The following is an 18,915-nucleotide window of genomic DNA, read 5'->3' as shown; positions in this document are numbered from 1 at the left end:
ACATATGCAGGGCAGCGACCTGGAAGTCGCCGCACACCTTTACCAGGCACCACTGCCTGGATACGGAACTGATGCAGGATGCAGCTGTGGGCCAGGCTGTGCTTCGCCATCTATTCCAGTGAGGTGAGCCTTCCTCCTTCCCACTATCCTTCGCTGGTATGCACATTTATTTCCTTATTTCTTGTTACTTGTTGATGGTTCTTAGTTGCATGATATGTATTATCTACAGACTGCTATATGCTGTTCCATCAGAAATGGGCATAATGTATTGCTTGCTACTCTCTTTCAGGCATGTGAATCTATGAAAGACACCCATAATACTGGATAAGAAATGTGTTACTTACCTGTAACTGCAGTTATCCAGTATTGGTGTCTTTCATAGATTCACATGCAACCCTCCCGCCTCCCCTGGAAGGTCTCACATCTCTCTCTAACATGTATTACGCCTACCTAGCTTGGTGCGTACGAAAATCTGAGAGACTGAGAGGAAGGTTCTAGAGGGAGGTGGTAGCGGATTGGCTACCTTCTGGAGTTTGGTCCTTTTTACAAAAGGACATAGATAGGCTACTAAGGTTAGGCCCTTAGGCCTACTTTTCTCTATGTATGTCTATAGGACATTACTTTTCTATGTACCGGGGACTCCCGTCTCGACGACGTGGAATGATTCAGGCATGTGAATCTATGAAAGACATCAATACTGGATAACTGCAGTTACAGGTAAGTAACGCATTTCTTAGCATCCGAAACACAGACCGAATAAGCAGCATACTAACGTTAATCAACAATTTCAAACGGGAACTTGCAATCCAGCCAAAAGATTTCTCAGACTTCTGGGCTTGATGGCATCCCGTATGTACATAGTCACACATGCCAGACTAAATATGAGACCTCTACAACAATGTCTCTCTCAACAATGGACTTAGTCACTGGGTCAAATTCATGCTCTAGTGTTGGTAAACAGCTGCATGTATCTCACACTGCAATGTTGGAATCCACAAAGTCTGACCTAGGGGTGACCGTTTCAAGACCCAGTTCCCCAAATAATTCTAACAGATGCTTCTCTAACAGAATGGGGAGCACATCTCCACAACCTTACTATTCAGGTACCATGGGATTCCAAACACAAGAATGTCCATAACAGTCACCTAGAGCTGCAAGCTGTTGATCTATCGATCAAAGCATTCTCAACTCACCTACAGCACAAAGTTGTCCTTATTCGAACAGACAATATGACAACTAAGTATTATTTATAGAAACAGGGACACACACTCTCCTTTTATCTCAATTAGCTTCGAAAATATGGATGTTAGCAATACACCACAACATTCATCTTTTAGCAGAACATGTCTAAGGAACAAACAATCTGATTGCGAACTTTCTGTGCAGATAACAAGTCCACAAACGGGGGATTCACCCCACTGCCCTCACTTCGCAGGCATATATCACCACCATCAATCCAAGGGCAATGCTCTATTGATGAACTGGTCAGGGGTATTTGCATACCCTTTTCCACCTCTCCCAGTACTTCCATTAGTGGTCAGGAAACTCTGACAAACATCTCTTACCATGATTCTAATAGCTCTCACATGGGCTCAACAACCATGGTTCTCAACACTAAAGGAACTATCTCCGATCCCACATGAGAACCTTCACCGGAACTCGGACCTTCTCACGCAGAACCATGGAACATTAAGATATCCTAATCCCAAAGAAATTAATCTTGCTATTTGGCTCCTGAGATCTTAGAGTTTGGTTACTTAAATTTCCCTCAAGACTGTATGAACATTCTTAAAGAGGATCTTAAACCACCTACAAGGCATTGTAATGCAGCAAAATGGAAACGCTTTGTCACAAACAAAATGTTAACCCTCTTTAGGCAAAAGTACTAACACTTATTTTATACCTATTGCATTTGCAAACTGCAGGATTAGCATATACTTCTATAAGATTACATCTTGCAGCTATTGCAGTATACCTCCAAAATAGACAACACATATCAGTGTTTAAAATCCCTGTCATATAAGCTTTTATGGAGGGACTTAAAAGGATAATTCCTCCTAGACTTCCCTCTGCCCCATCATGAAACTTAAACATTGTCCTTACAAGATTAATGCGTCCTCTTTTCAAACCATTACATTCTTGTCAGTTTGCAATATCTTTCATGGAAACTTGCATTTTTAATCGCTATTACTTCTCTTTGAAGAGTCAGTGAAATGTAGGCGTTAGCCCTAGAAGTGCCTTTCTTTCAATTACATAGGGACAGGGTAGTGCTACCAACTAACCCTAAATTACTAACAAAAGTAGTTTCCAATATCCATATTAATCAATCCATTGATTTACCTGTTTTTCTTACCCCCACAGCCATATACAGTTGCAGAAAGGGCATTACAGACATTAGATGTAAAAAGGGAATTGATGTATTACATCGACAGGACTAGATCATTTAGAAAAACTAAACAATTATTTGTTGCCTTTGCAGCTTCTCGTTTAGGAAAAGCAATTTAAAAATCGGGCATTTCAAGATAGTTAAATGCATACAGACATGCTATAAAAATCACACTCCACTAGAAAAATTCGAGGTAACATCCCTATTGCTGATATTTGTAAAGCAGCAACTCCACATACCTTCACCAAACATTGAGTGGATGTATTTGCACACAAACAAGTCAATGTTGGTCAGGTAGCACTTAAAACGTTTTTTAAGACAACTTCAACCCTCACATGTTAACCACTGCCTGGGTAGAGGGACTGCTTAATAGTCTATGCAAAGCATGTGTATCGACAGCACACATGCCTCGAACGGATTATTTTACTTACTGTGTAAGCATCTGTTCTTGGCATGTAGTGCTGTAGCTTCACATTTGCCATCCCTCCGCCCCAAAAAATGATTGCAGTTGCAGTTCATACACTTTATTTCATATATTGCATGGACATCTCAGTGCGTATATACACCGCATTCTTACATTGTCACCTACCCACGACAAAACAAAAGAGGAGTCACACAGCCTCTTGACTCAACGAAAACTTCTTGGGACAAAAAGAAATGTAATCATCCGAGCCCAACACCTGATGTCAGACTTATGCAAAGCATGTGAATCTACAGCACTACATGCCAAGAACAGATGTTTACTGGGTAAGATCTTCCTTCTCACAATGCACTGGACCATATAATTTAGGGCGATTCCCTGGAAGGGCCTGAAGGGCAGTGATTCTTTGGTTCTGGTATGTTGACTTTGCCTGCTGTATGCAGGGGGCTAGTGCCATTAGTCCAGGGGAGTCTGGAGTTGCCTTTGGTTCTCAAAGGAGTCCCTCTGGCTTGGGGTAACTGTGCTTTTGACCAGGATGAGCTACAGTCTTGCAGTTCCAGGAAGGTTACCACAAGTGCTGAGTATTCCACTTTTGGTTTGTGCAGCTCCTGTTGCATACTCTAGTCTCTTCTTTCACCCTTTGTTGCAAGTCAGGTCAGAACTGAGGTTCTGGTGTCCGGGTAGCCGTTAAATCCTAGATTTTTAGGGGTGTTTAGTGATGTGTGTGCAGGTGGCCAATGGGCTACTATCCTCAGCGGGTAATCCGCCCCTAAATTGACCACATTGGGAGGGGTAGGGGCACCTTTTCTGACCAAGAACCCTCTATTCTACCACTTTTAAAAATGGCAGAAACCTTTCTTAGCTGTACAGACCATGTAGCCCACCCTAGGAATTTGGCTAGACCTCTGGGAGTTTACACCTCTTGACTACCTAATGTTCCCACCCGCCTGTGCGCAAATGGGCCTGGGGTAAGTGGGAAGGCATTGGCAAAGTAGAGTTCGAGCAGTTTGCACTGCTCCAACAGTCTGCAATAGAGTTTACTTGGGTCACTCAGGGTGGCACAAACAGTGCTTCAGGCCTTGGTGACCCTTTTGAAACCCTTGCTTCCACTGGTACCATATACTAGAGACTTAGGGAAACATTGTTTACAACGCATGCGATACATCACATGCCAATACATCGCAAGTCGTTACGACAACATGTTACATCGCTTGGCATTACAACGCAAGTAGTTACAACGAATTGCTGTAGGGGGCAGAAGGTGATTGTTGAATTTTCAATCCAACACCTTCCCTACTATTGTACACACTGGAGTTGGAATAGTAAGCTATACTGTTCCAAACTCCAGTCCCCCCCCACCTGCAATGTAATAACGCACCGTTATAACGACTTATGTTGTAATTGCATTTATAGAAAACACATGCGTTGTAACGAGTACTATGCAGGACTTATAAGGGGGTTAAAATCTTTGCCAGTTGGAGTTACTAATTCACCTGTATCATTTTTAGGGTGAGGATTCGCACTGGTGCCTAGTTTGCAGGCTTCAGTGTACTGTCAGAGTCAGAAAAACAGCATCTATTAGTCCAAACGGAGGCAAAAAGTGGGGGTGGGGACATCTCCAATAGGCCTGTTTTCTTACAATAAGGTTTTCCACACCTAATATCAAAATTCATCTTTTGTTGTTGGGTAAGCAACCATAATACTTAAGTGCTTGGCATCTCACCTGACCTATAACATTACAGATATCATACATGTATGACAGTCCTTCAAACATCAGGCACTACACGTCCAAGGACATACTCAAAGTGGCATAATATCACAGTTTTCCACACACCATGGCGGCATCCCAGTATTCCCACTAGAACCGTATTTCTTCTTTGTTGGCTAAAATAAGCTCACATAGGCTATCCACATATAATTGTATTACATTCAAATCAAATTCATAAATTTGTATTAGTTGAAATAATTTCTTAACATTTTGGGGAAAACATTTTTTTGTAGTCATTTTTTAAATGTTTTGGGTTGGGACGGTTATGAATAAGATTTCTATGTGAATGTACGTTGTTGCGTGTAAGGATAGAGTGGATTAATGCAGTTGTTGGTTGGGGAACAGACTTAAGAGACATGTTTTAAATTGTCATACGAAAGCACAGTTTCTAATCTAAGCAAATGTATCGTACTGTAAAAGTGTGTACTTTGTATTGATGAAAAGCCTTGTATATGTATCAAACGTTTTTATGCCAAAAATAAGCACAAATAAATGGTTTCCCAAAAAAATAAAGAAATAAGTGCAACTTATGCAAATTTATGAATTTGGTTTGAATGTATTAAAATGATGTGTGGACAGCCTATGTGAGCTAATATTAGCCAATAAAGTACTACTACAGGTCTCTTGTGAAATAGTCTTGTTCTTAATTGTTTTTCCACCTTGTTCCGAGACCCACAAAGTCTCTTAGGGGCACCTTTTTTCATGTAGTGTTCTCGATGGATCTATTAACATATGACATATCTTGACACTTTTGGACACATGACTGCACTTTTTGGTCATGTGATGTCCTTTTGTATCCAAACAATTTATGATGACATATGTTTGCTGGTAATCGGCCTGCATCCTTTGTTTTCATGTAATATATGTAAGCAGCAATTCTTGTGAAATCCCAGCCTGAAAAATAAACAGATTGTAAAGAGAATTACATTAATACATATATGCTCCAAATTTTCAATCTAACTTAAATTCCTAAATCCAGCCAGGTTTACAACATATGATAGGACTAGGATAGTTTCCTTTTCTAAGCCAGTCTTGGCATTTCAGGATTAAGTGCTTGCTATGCGATTTAGGACTTGTCTTTGTCTTGGGGAACTGGTAGATCATTGGCCATCCATCCACCACTAAAAAAGCTTTTTTTTTTCTTTTTTTTTTTTACTGCTCTGATGCTAGACCAATAGAAAACATAACACAACATTTCCACCATTAGTAGTGCATAACCAGGATTCAAATTGTGGTTTTCTAGATGTATCCCAATTGCAACCGTGCACACTACATAGAATTATAGATCAGTAGGTGTCAATAACAGTGTTTATAAAAAAAATGTTTTCAGAATCACATCTTAAGAGCAAAGTTATAAAAGAGCCCTTTTATGGACTTCTTTAGTTTCATGTTTTGTTCACCGCCTCCCGGCCTTTGTAAGTTGTGTGGGGGGAAGAGAAGTTACAGAGGACATCCACAACATCGTCTTCCTCACACTCCGCCACCTACCCATAGCTTCCCCTTATATTAAAATTTATTTAGCTGCCTCCTCCCTCAGGTCTGTTCTCCTCCTTTTCCTCAAGTTATTTTTTTAACTGGTGTCCTACAGACAATCCTAATCAACTTTAACTGACGTCTCCCACAAATATGGGCAGCATATCTTGTGTTCTGCCAACCTCTCCTACCTCCCTCTGAGACTTTCCTACCCCTCACACTCAAAAAGGGCAATGCTCTCTGCTCTCAACGAGGAGAAAAACATGCACTTTAACATCATCGGGTGTATGAAATAAGCTCAGAGAGAAATCAGCCTTGCCTTCCAAAGATCCACACTGACCCAGGGAAAGCAAGGGAGGTGGGTGGTTGGTGGCACCAGAGTATTGCTTACTTTTATCCACCTTTGTTTCTGCATGTGCAGAGGACAAGGGCAGGGAGACAGATCCTTTTGCATATTCCTGGAGACCTGACTCTCTATTACAGAGGGTGCAACAGGCTTGTGCGTCTACTTTTTGCACCCCTGGGGCAGGGAACTATGGTAGTAGATAAGGGGCTTACAGATGTATGAATGGCCCCTTCTAGAATACTGATACTCTAGTGCACATGCAGGGCCAGTGCTATCTTCAGAGGGCGTTCCCTCATCTGCACAGGAGTGTGCCCCGATGCAATGAAGGAATCACTTTACTTCTGCACCCACTCTGTATTGCAGACACGTGCACAGAGGCTAACATGCCCATTAGGAGGCACGCTGAAAGTGCACCACAAAAGGTAACACTGTCAGTGTTTCCCCTGATGGCAGCCCTCTGGAAGGAAGAAAGAGGGTTCCTTGGACCCCCCAGACGTCAACCTGCTGGCAAGGGCAGTCACTCATTCCAACCTCTCCACCTGACCAGAGAAACACAGAGTCCCTTTGAACACCCACTACCTATTCCACTGAATGGGCTGCCCTTCATTGTAATAGGGCGCACTGTTTCAGCTTGTGCCTGGCGCACCTGTTTAAAAGTGTGCTGTGGTGCAAACCAGACAATTCAAGTGAAATGATTGGTAAAGTGCATGGCTACCCCATTGGGTTTTCCCATTGCTGATGGATCAAAACAAAAGGAGATCCTGCTAGAAGAGCCAGGTCTTAAGCAGTTTCTTAAAGAGAGCATAAGAGTTACAGAGGCAAAGGGTGGGAGGCAGGGAGTTCCAGAGCTTAGGTTCCCCCCACTCCAAAAAGGACCATCCACTTTCTCTTGCTAGTCTTACTCTAGGGATTGTCCCAAACTTGGCCGCACCCGAACAAAGTTTTTGCTTGGGGTTGCAGCAGTGAATCAAAGCACAATTGCAAGTAGAACCAGTTTGATTCATTGCTTTAAACGCATAGCGTAATGCCTTATACTTTGTGTTTAGCTATGGGTAGCTAATGTAGAGCACGAAGATGTTAAGATGCATAAAAGCTGCAGGAATATGGGAAGGTAAACAGGCAGCTGTATTTTGCCTAATTTAAAACCTTTTGTCCTGCATTCAATGGTGCATAAATATAGTACATTGACATGGTCTAGTTTAGAGATAATAAGAGCTTGATCAACCATCTTTTAAGTCTCTTGGGGCAAGAGGCAAAGAATCTTTCTTAGGCATCATAGCAAACCGAAGCAGTAAGAAGCGACATTGAAAATGTGCTGCTCCGTTGTCATTCAGCCAGAAACCCACGTCCCTAATCACCTGCCTGGTAGTCCGGATGGTACCAAGCTCTTTTGGCCAGCAATGAGGTCCCTAATGTTGGGTCTGATTGCCTAAAGGTACGACTTCCAGATTACTGCCATTTAATTTAAGACGGTTAATGCACATCCAATTCGCTACTTCCTGAGTCGGACAATTATTATTAAAAGAAGTGGTTCATATGGGGGCAGGGGGTGGGGGATGGGGAGTGTCGCCTTGAACTTACGCGGCAGTAGTGTTGTAAAGAAACTCCTCGTTCATACTAAGGACATATTATTTACATTTCTTAAAAGACAAGGTGCTCCACTATTACTTTGGTCAAGGTCACCATCATTTAACTGCGATGAAGGAGACTGATCCGGCCGGCATGTCACGTGAACAGAAACTCATCTTAAGTATGGTCAGTACTTCCTTTTTGATGCAGGTGATATTTCCCCTGAATGGTTGGGGGTCCTGACACCTATTGCGCAGCCAATTCATTTTGCCTTCAGGCTGGGCACAAGTGTTAATAGATAGTCTGTGTCAGCCATGCCTGCGAGAAATGGTGGCATAATCCCTTGCTACTTTAATGCATGTTGCTGAGGTTTTACAATGAAATGGGGTCGAGATTGTGTTTGCAGCATCTATGGTTGAGGGTCTCTTTGCCGCACCTCTTTGGTGTCTCCTGTTCTTACTTTTGTCCTGATAATGACCCTGTCCTAAGTAATTGTGTCAAGCGGTCGAAACATGAACATTATAATATATGTACTGATTTTAAATTTTGATTGTGGTTTTCGACATGAGTGTCTTTCAGAAGAATATATTGTCCCATCAGTCACATGTATATATTGTTGTGCCGTCACTTTGGAGGAGCACCTTGTATTTCAAGAAGTAAAAAAATGTCATATTCGTATAAATCGTTTTTGCATTACATGAAGGGAATTGGCAAAAGAAATGCACTAATTGCATATCCATATAACTCCTAGAGGAGTTTCTTTACAACACTATTGCTGTGGAAGGGCCAAGTCCACACTCTTCTTCCCTGTGATAACCAAGTAATATGGGCCCTGGTAGAGCCAGTATACCTATGCTTGCCCAGCTACAGCTCATAAACACTATTTAAGAATTGAAAACACGGCTTGCTTTTCACTACTTGTATGTCAGAGCAGTGAATAACCAATTATGAAATCCAGTCTTTTGATACTCGTGTTATTATAATGACTTGGTCTCAATGCAGAGCTTTAGCTTCATTGCCTAATATGAAAGAGAATAGTTTCTGGTGATGTATTAGATTTAGTAAAACCGCAAGATATTTATGTACTTTGGATTTCAATTCAGACTTCTGGGAATATTTCATGCATATATCATGTTATGAAATATACTAACACTGGAGAACTGTTAAAGGTAAATAACGTATTTTCCCCATCACTAAGGTGTAGGCCACTGCGGTTAAAAGGTATAAATATCCAGACCAAGTCCTTAGGACTAATGTCCTTTGTTCTTCAAGTCCAATACTCTCTTGGGATTCATCTGTCTCTGGATTTCATTGTTTTTTTTTTATCTTGGCTGTCCCTTCTCTTATTTAATCCTCAAATACTGTATTCCAGTTTTTACTCCATTTTCTGTTCCTTGCCTTTATATGCCCTCTTTTACTTGTATTTAGTTGATGATTTTATATAACGTTGTATTTACATTTTGATGTAAAATGTTCAATTACTTTTGGATGATAAACTGCTCTATGTATACAATGCTTAAAAAAATGTAAACGTGGAATGCTATGTTGCTAATATAGTGTATGTTTTCTTTCAACTCTCTTCTTAAAGATACAAAAGTTAATACTTTTCTGTTAATATTTTGCAGATCTTAGGTGAAATTATCAGCAGTGCACAAATTGTGATGACATAGCAGAATGCCTTACAAGTGGAATCAGTAGGTTATCCAAGCATGGAAGAAAGTAGACCACCGGTCCTGCAGTCATGAACTCATCCCATTAATTACAGAGGCACAATATATGAAGACAAAAACATATTTTCCATGTTCAATCAATAATCTCTTCAATCTGCAGGTTAACTGTTTTTTCAAAAGGATGTATCCCATACCCATTTATTATAATGTTGCTTTTTCCATGTTGATCATCCGCTACCAATTTATAACATGCTAAAGTGTGTTTTACTTTCTTTTTACTGAAACACATGCACAAATAAGTATGACAACTTGATCCTAAAGTGTTCCAAAACATATCTTTGTATAAACAGTAAATGGGCACCTGGCCACATTCCTTCAACAAAAAAAGACCAATCTAATGAAGTGACTGTAAATTTATCTTTAGAATACGTTATGTTATTTATTATGATCATATAATCGAGTATCTCAAATGAAAAATAATCAACGGATGTGTAAATCCGAGCAGCAGAAGCAAACCTTACAAAATTACACACACTGTAGGCTTAATCACTTTGTTTTTGAACATGGAGCTAAATTGTACGTCACATTGAAATGCTGAAAAGAGTTATTACTCAATTTGATTTCTACACCTTGTGATACATGGAAAATTCTCTTCTAAACATTTGCGGGTACAGCATGTGTCCAAAGTCACTGAGTGATCCTGCACTTATCAGTCTCACTCTGGTAGTTCTGCCTTAGTCTCTGGTAGATTGCCTTTCAATATCCAATTAGCAATATTGTTCGAGGTGGCAAATGTGGTCGGCATTTGTGCCACAAGATGTCTCCTTTTTGCTTCCAGAGCGGCAGGTTACCTGTGTTTTTTAAGGTGATAGATTTGTGTGTTCTTGGCATATTGTGAAACACTGGGTGTTTGGACCTTGCAATAACCTAAGCAAACTTCTTAATTTTACCTCGCTTGCCAACCTGGTGCTCTCCAGTCATCACTCTGTTCAGCTCGATCTTGAAAACTCAACTAGTATGCCAAACACCTTCCTTACAGTACAGCATCAACTTGTAATGGGAATAGCTAGTGGCAATTAGTGCAAGAACCACGTCTGACATAGGTTTACAGGAACTTTTGACTACCCCCTACTTATTTTGAAGCACACACATGTAATTTTACACCGACTTTCTTGGCACCATTGATGACACAAAATATAGGTGTACTTGCACTTAGTCGCTATCTTAAATTAATTTTCTGTGCTCTTCTTAAGGGCAGCTAAGAATGGTAACTTTCCTCTGGAAAAGGACATGCATATTGGTGCTTAAGCTGCCTAGCTACTTTGTTGTACACTGACAAAAAACATAGGGATGACAGTCTGGCCCTCTTTTAGATAGCATCCCTGAAGTTGGTGGTGGTCCCTACCACCAGAAAGAGATCTTTCAAACAGAGTGTAGTATTTATAGTTCTCCTTTTGAGTAGAATGGAAGTATTGATTGGTTAGATAGGTCAATGGCAACTTCAGTCCAATTGAAAATCAGAGTCGTGAACAGTATGACTTCTTCAAGAGGTGAAAAAGAAAAGCAGAAGCTAGAACATTTTTTGCAAAAGTGCTGTTTAATTCTATTGTTACTTTGTTTGGTGCGGTCTTAATGGTGAGTTAGTTGTTGGTTTGTTCATCGTAGTACTGCTCAATGCAACTCAATTTGACTTGCATCACCTTTCTTTTCTGCACAGCACTCTATTTCATGGGGGAGACTGAAAGGAATCACTCCGTGTTATTGGTAGTAGGCAAACATTTTATAAATAGGCTCACTTCAAGTTGCAAAAAGATTATCTTTATGGCTCTGGTTCTTGGAGTGGCTTGAGCCTTCATTTGGTCATTAAGTTGTAATAATGTTTACTTAGCATGTGGGACTAAGTGGGTATCCACAACTATGCCACTTCCCTCATCATGCTATTTGATTCCGGAGCTTTTGTAATTTCGTTATCTGCCACTAAATGCAGTGTGCATTAACATTTTGAACAAGACTAGGACAATAACCATGTAGCAAAACAGTAAAGATGTGTTTGCATTTTATTTATTGCTACCTCTTATAATACAGTTTGTGCTCGCTAATTGGGGATTATTTTACAAACCACAAGGATAGATGCTGTTCAGACAAGACACCATGTTCTGTTAACAAAAGGCTGCTAGCCAATCTGACAGGACGATTAATGCAGTGATACCTGAAAAGGTTAAGTACTCGCAGATTTGTTAGGCAACCCTTCATTCACTGGGGGAAAGTGGTGAGGCTGCCCCTTGACAGTGCATTAGTTTCTTCTTCACACACTGCTATATCGATTGTGATGTAAGAAGTGAGCTAACAAAGATGGCTACTGACAGCAGGAAGTTATTTATTTCACTGTTATCTTAGCTGGACTGAGCGTAGGTTAACAGGACATTTATGTGCAACAAACCCGAACACTACTATGTTCTTTTGAGTCTGGGATACTGATCTTAACGTCAGAATGATCTCAAAAGCATGTCAATTTATTAATTATATGGATGATGATGATCATGATGTGTCAGATAACTAAATTATTACTTTCTAAAATATAAGTTACCCCTTGGTGGTGTTTTGAAAGAGTTCAATAGCATTTTACTGAGCCACCTACAAGAATGAAAACCGTAAACACATAGATATAATTTGCCTTTATAATCCTGTGTGCCCCTTGCCTCTCTTAACATTATAATCATATCTCTGGAATTCTTATGGAGTAAGTGCCAAGTTTATCTTCATTGTTCAAAAGACCAATATGGATCTTCATCTCTCACAAGATGGTACATCAGTTCTCTAACTGTTTAACTCAGCATGATTTTGTCAAATGACCTCTCACAGCCATTTCACTTCAGCTTTCATAAGGCGGAGGAGCTTTCTATATTGTGTCCAACTTTCAATCCTGAAGACATTATGCCACTTGGGAAATTAAAAGAAAAAGTATAAAATGACTCCTGGAGGAGTTTTAATATAGACTTTTGTAACATGTTCAATGAATTGGAAGTAGAATGGAACGAGGGTCAAAATGTAAAACCTGTGCAGATTGGAAATTCAAAAAAATTGTCTTCACTAGTTTTAATCAAAAAGGTATGCAAGTCATACCAAATGGAAAGTATTACAGGATTTCACGAATCTTCAATCCACACGTTTCTTTCGGGTAGTATTCTGAAGCAAAGTGCTCATCTCGAAAGAAATAATTTTTCATGGCTAGAAGTTTTAATGTAAACACTAGTATTCCTTTCTGTTTTATATTGTATTGCTTTGTTGCCTATAGTATTGTTCATGAGAGTACAAGACCTCCAGAAACTGTCTACTTTTGTAGTAACTTTAGATGTAAACAACTCTATTTTTGTGAGTTGAGCCATATTTCTTGGCCAGATAGCTTCTTAAGAATGGATTGTAGACCTGTGTAAACAATGTGGCTAATGTTGTGTAAAGGGCCTCGATTCATGATAATATAATATAATGAAATACATTGAGAAACATATCCATGGGTCGCCACTGGGAAATATTTGTAGGTTTTAAGTGCAATGTAATAACTTAGTGTTAGCCTATTAATGCTTTCATTATTAAGAATTTATTTGGTTGATAGTAGGAAGTTGAAGAATTTTCTTTTAAATGAGGCGTGTTCAGCCAATTAACAGAATTAGAGTGCCTACTTGTATATTTTTCACATCTGATGTCAGCAGGCAGAAAGTATGTCTAGCATTCACTTACAAATTGTTCCCAAAACATTGTCTGTAGGAGTTGCAGCACACTAATAAAAACACATGACCATGTTTGACACCATGTCACAGAAATTATGCTCACATTAGCCAAAAAAGACAACCCATGCTTGGGTATTTTAAAGCTGTAATGCCCTATCAATCTACACATTGTTCTTGATCATCTGTCATTGTCCATATGATATCAGAAAGTTATATTTTTACAGGCAATCCTTTCAGCATGTGGATACGGATATCTCCTTCACACTCTCTCAATTCTTCATCTCAGATAAACATCATTTTTATCAGTGCTGGAAAGCATTTAGGAGGAGCCCTCCTTGTAGTATTGCATGTTAGGAGTGCTTAATAAATTGATTTTATTGATTTTCTGTCCACAAGGTAAAGTTAATATCCTATGCCTTATGTGTGCTTACCTCTGAGTAAGCCAGCCTCTGCTTCTGATTGATTGTAGGCTTTTCTTGCAAAGGTTTATCTTATTTATAAATAGAATTATTTGTCTGTAGTGAAACAAGCCAACCTTAAATTACAAGCCTTACTTAGTATTCTTGCAGTCAATTTTAACTGCTTCACAGCTAGTTGGTAAATTCTCTGTCTGTAGACCAGCAAAAATGCTTTATTCTTAGAGATGCTGTCATGTTAAAATCTAAAGCAGGAGGCATGTAAATGTCCCGTTGCATGCCTCGCCTGTCCACTTGCCTTGTGTTAGTTATCTACACCCAGAACTGGTGTTTTTCTTCGGTTTGGCGAACCATCACCTAGCTAATCTGCTTCATGCTTTTTTGGGAGGGCGGGGGTGGTGGGGCAGGGACAGTGTTACTTTTTACTACTTTCACTTATTCCCTAGAAATGTATTTCTAACTCTCATTTTTGCAGCATGAATCTTTTCTGGATTGGCATTATTCTACCATCAAGTGCTTGGATCCGGAATTGTTGTATTTGTCCTTTTTTCTTCTTCTTAGTGGGTGTCCACATACCACCATTTGGTGTCCTCCTGTGATGTCGACGTGCTTCCTCCGGAAGCTCCCTATTTTGGTCGTCATCTTCAGATTCTTTTTATCCCCCATAACCCTAGCTACCTTATTTCGTATTTCTCACATGTAAGCAATGCACCAGTAGCAGGAAACAATTGTCTGCAGTGTGTTAACATCATCTAGGGGAGATGCTGGTGAGATCCTGCCCATTGTTTATCGGTTCTTCCAAAGTTTGCGAAGCAAGCTGGCTTCTGTCAGATGAAAATCATGCTGCCATCTTGGCATTCTGCAGGACAACCACTTGCACAGCCGCTGATGATTTTTGAAAGCAAGATTCTTCTCCTAGAGAAAGAGCTTCTCTTATTTAAGTAGCTGCTTTGTAACCTTTTTCAAAATAAAGTTACCTTAATTGGTCTCTTTTAGTACAGCTATCTATGCTGACTGTTACAAAGTTGTTCGGAAGGTGGTACAGCATGGGGCAAGAGAGAGGAAAGTAGCCTTCCTGATGATCCCAGTATTATATTGTTCTTGGTCCATTTTCCGCACAACCAGCCTATTGTCCTCTAGAGCATATGCTGTACAAGAAGTATTAGAAAAACATGTTGGGGATACAGTGGTAGTGGAAGGCCCAAAAAAATTTAGTGGACTTCAGTATCTTTTGGAAGGGTCACCTTCTGCCCTTCTAGCTGCAGCTAAACCTCCAATATAATTATGTAAATGATGGAGAGCCAGAACTCGCTAGACTATATTCTTCCTTGTTTCCCTTTTATTTGCCTCTGTGATGCTGAGCGAAAGGGTGCATATGAATAAAATGTACCATGTACATTTGTGCATGAACTCCTCCTTTTACTTTGTCAGAATCCTGGTCATGGCAGCATTTCTTTCTTGACTTAATATCATTAACTGTTGACTTTCAACTGTATGTAATCCGAAAATAAATCAACAAAAGGTGAAAGTTCTTCCATGAACTGGGAATGCAGATTGAGTGAAATTGATTAGCTGGCATTGCATTTATTGACAAAGAACAAAATTGCTGCAGAACTTGAAGATAATGTTATGACAAGTAGAAAATCAAGAATGTTAAGTTTTTCCTCGGCTTTATTATAAGATATGTGGTACTGATTACAACAAAAGATTTCCCTATCACAGACAAGATGTATGGAGCGTTGATGCAAGATGAAGAACATTGTGTAAAGGATACCGTAAACTTCAAATATGCTTAAAATAAAGTTGGTCCTTCGGCCTCCCATTTGCCCTTTTTTAATTCAAAGTAAAAAAAGCTGCTTCTGCTGTGATTCAAGATCATTTCATGTGTGCAATTCCCAGCACAAAGGCCAAAGTCAAATTTGCACAAATGTATTTACTTAGATGTACACTGTCGCAGGCTTAAGCCTGACTCATGTAATAGACCCTTTGATTTACATATTACATTGCGATAGCCGTACTAGAGGACTGAGCTCAGAGGAACTGTTGTTTTATATATAATTGTACCTTTAACTTACATAGTCTATGTCAAAGGTTCTGCTGCATATCACTTAATAGTTTCAGCAAGACATTTTTTATATTAAACCTACGGGTTATGAACGACAAGGCTAAAGATGAGATGTACTGCAGATATGAGTTGCCAACCTATGGACATAGCCTAATATTTACCAGTTGGGGTGTTTAGTTGTGTGGTGTGGTACCTTGTTTGTAGCCTCTTTTCCCACCAACATTTAAATGGACAGCCAATATTTGCATGTGTTGAAAATTGCTGCATAATTCAGATGACGAACATGCATGCCAGTGTATGCTCTTACTCTCCAGATGTGGCCCATTATAGTCGGATTGACGAGTCTTTGCAGATAATCGCTGTTCTCGTAACGCCCAAGCACAACTAATGACTCTGTTCCTCTTCATATGCAAATTGCAAATACTGATACCACTGAAAATGTTAATGTTTCAAAGGCTGTGTGTTTATATTGCAGATGACCAAGAACATGACTTAATTTCAAATACTTGCTAGAAAGCATTGATATTCCAAAGCCAAACAGGTGTTTTAGCAGCAAAGGTGCTGATGCTGATGAAACACTAACTAGGTTATAGGCTATAGTTTTGTTGCAAATGCTTACTCCTTCTCAGGACTCAATGTACAATTCACATGAGCAGCAACTCAAAGGAAGCACAGTGTGTCAATAGGTGCTATTCTTGCATATTAAACCCTGCCACCAGGCAGCAGAATATTTGTTTATGTTCAGACATAAAGTGTGATATATCTTCTACGTTGCTGAATTATTGACATTTATATAGGAAGCTATTAAATCATTCAAATCATTGAAAGTGTTTTTTTCAAGCCCATAACATGAGTGCTATAGTAGAACAAAGCCTTCCTCAAAGACAATGTTACCTTGGTGCACTATTGAAGTTTGCAATTTATCAGCAGACAAAATGTGTGCTTTTGTTTGTTTTCCTTAATTGGGTGTGACAGCAGAAATGTATTGTAAAACGTGAAGGTTGTGATACTTCAGGAAAACATGGACTAACATTTGTAATGTACTTTTGTGAGTGTTGCTGTCGTAGAATTTATTTCCATAAGCAATGTTTTTCTTAAAGAAATTTTCATAGTAATTCACAAAGTAAAAATCATGTTGTACTCTTCCTGTCTGGTCTCATTTTGATATATAGTGCTCAGAGGAAAACTATGAAAAGTATCTAAATGAAGTTAACCAGCCCACTTTTCCAGCCAGAGTGATACCGCATTCTAGAACATAAAACAAAGAAGCTTTGTTTCTTAATCTAATTTTGTAGAATCTTTTTAATCTTTCTAATAAACAATTCAGTGCACCTCAAATGGTACAATCATTGGCAAAAAATGTGGCTTTTTTAGACAGTGAGGCATAACGTAATTACCGGTTCACATATTAATAAATATAATACAGATCACAGAGGTATAGTTGTAATTACATGCAGGTGTTACAATCAATTACCTCTTGGACCGCGAACCCCCTCACCCCCAGCCTCCCCTATGTGGACCTTTGTTTCCCTGTACAGCTCCATTTGTCCCACACTTTATCAAATTTCCTAGGGCAGCTCCGACTGTGCTAAATCACCCCTTCTGCCTGTGGGAACCAGTCTAAATCATTTTCCCAATCCTGGACACTTGAGGGGGGGGGGCGATTTACTCGCACCCCTTGCCTTAACAGTGTTTCTTTTTGCCACCCCCTGCTGCCAATAGTAACCAACTTTTTGAGTACCTGGGACAAATATCCTCTTCCACCATGCTTAGCAGCTGCCATCTGAACTCTAGTGGAAGCGCAAGACCTGCAACTTTGGCCATGACTTTTACCACCCCCTCCTAGTGACTTTGAATTACGGGGCATTCCCAGAGGATAGGGAAAAATGAACCCACCATGCCTCTTCCCCTAGCGCTGAGGGCCATATTGTACCGGCCCAGGCGATGTAATAGAAACCTAGAATAATAGATCTGTGTAATATTTGTATCTGTATCATATGAAAGTGAGCCCTTATGGCTATTTCTCTGGGGCTCTGAAGTGCTTCCACCCAGTCATCGTCCTCAATAAGCCCAATGTTTACTTCCTCCGCCTCTTGTTGGGAGCGTAGCAGGTCAGGGGAGTTGTTCCTTATTTTCTTAAATATCAAGGAGATCATGCCTTTGCTGGCATTGGGTCAAGTAGTAATAGTCACTCCAAAGGGGTGGACTCTGGCAGCTGCTCCCCCTCTGGCAAATGACACCGTATCGCATATCTCAACTGCAGATATTTAAACTGTTCCATTTTCCCCATTTCATACTCCTCCTCTAGGTCTTCAAAGGCCAGTAGTGTACCCCTTTCCAAATGTTCCAGAGGCACTCCATACCAATCAGTCCCCATTTAAGTAAATCTTTCAAGCTCCCAACTTCCTGCAAGAGTTCACTGTCCCATAACGGAGTCCTACTTGTCAACCTGCCATCCCAGTCCAGGTGTTTATTGGCCTCTCTCCACACCCTAACAACCGTTTGTGTATGTGGTGGCAGCGATCCTCCACATTTTCAGTTACATAATAGTGATAGTTAATTTTCGTCCCCCATAGCTCCTCAATCTACTTAGTAAGCTGGGTCCTCTATGTCCCCAAATACCCAATCGTTCACTGCGGTCAGTTGTGCTGCACAATAGTAGATATATATGTCAGTGGTTGCCAGCCCCCACTCAGACTGATAACCCCCGGTTGGAACTTGTCGAGGGAGATCCGTGAGCTGCCCCCATTTCAAAATAGTTCGCTCAATTCGCTATTCACCTTGCAAAATAAAATCGGGTGGCACCCTGTATGGGGTATTTTAAAGGACGTGCAGCTTCTCCAGTATTAGGGTGTCTTTCATAGATTCACATGCTTGAATATTCCCCGTCGTCGGAGTGGGAGTCCCATGGTAAATAAAATAGCAATAATATAATATAATATATATATATAATATATATAATATATATATATAATATATATATATATATATATATATATATTATATATAACAACATAAAACCTGAAACCAGAAAAAGGCATAACCTGCCTACACATATTTCTACATAGGAATG

The 18,915-nt window shown here is 39.9% G+C and overlaps 1 protein-coding gene across 5 annotated transcripts in view; it reads left to right on the top strand.

Moving 5' to 3' along the window:
* CUEDC1 (CUE domain containing 1) overlaps window positions 1-16,987 on the top strand; it is a 1,101,926-nt gene extending 1,084,939 nt beyond the window's left edge. For 3 of the 5 annotated variants that reach the window (XM_078679741.1, XM_078679742.1, XM_078679740.1), the window contains 2 exons: window positions 8,043-8,149; window positions 9,589-16,987. In XM_078679741.1, coding sequence (XP_078535867.1) covers window positions 8,043-8,106 — 64 coding nt within the window. In that variant the 3' untranslated portion in view covers window positions 8,107-8,149; window positions 9,589-16,987. The remainder of the gene's footprint in view (window positions 1-8,042; window positions 8,150-9,588) is intronic. The other 2 variants (XM_078679745.1, XM_078679744.1) reach the window with 1 other exon arrangement.
* The last annotated feature ends 1,928 nt before the right edge of the window (window positions 16,988-18,915 follow it).

This window comes from Lissotriton helveticus, chromosome 3_1 (genome assembly GCF_964261635.1).
Source record: "Lissotriton helveticus chromosome 3_1, aLisHel1.1, whole genome shotgun sequence".
Taxonomy (NCBI): domain Eukaryota; kingdom Metazoa; phylum Chordata; class Amphibia; order Caudata; family Salamandridae; genus Lissotriton; species Lissotriton helveticus.
This window is presented reverse-complemented; position numbering and strand designations above follow the sequence as displayed.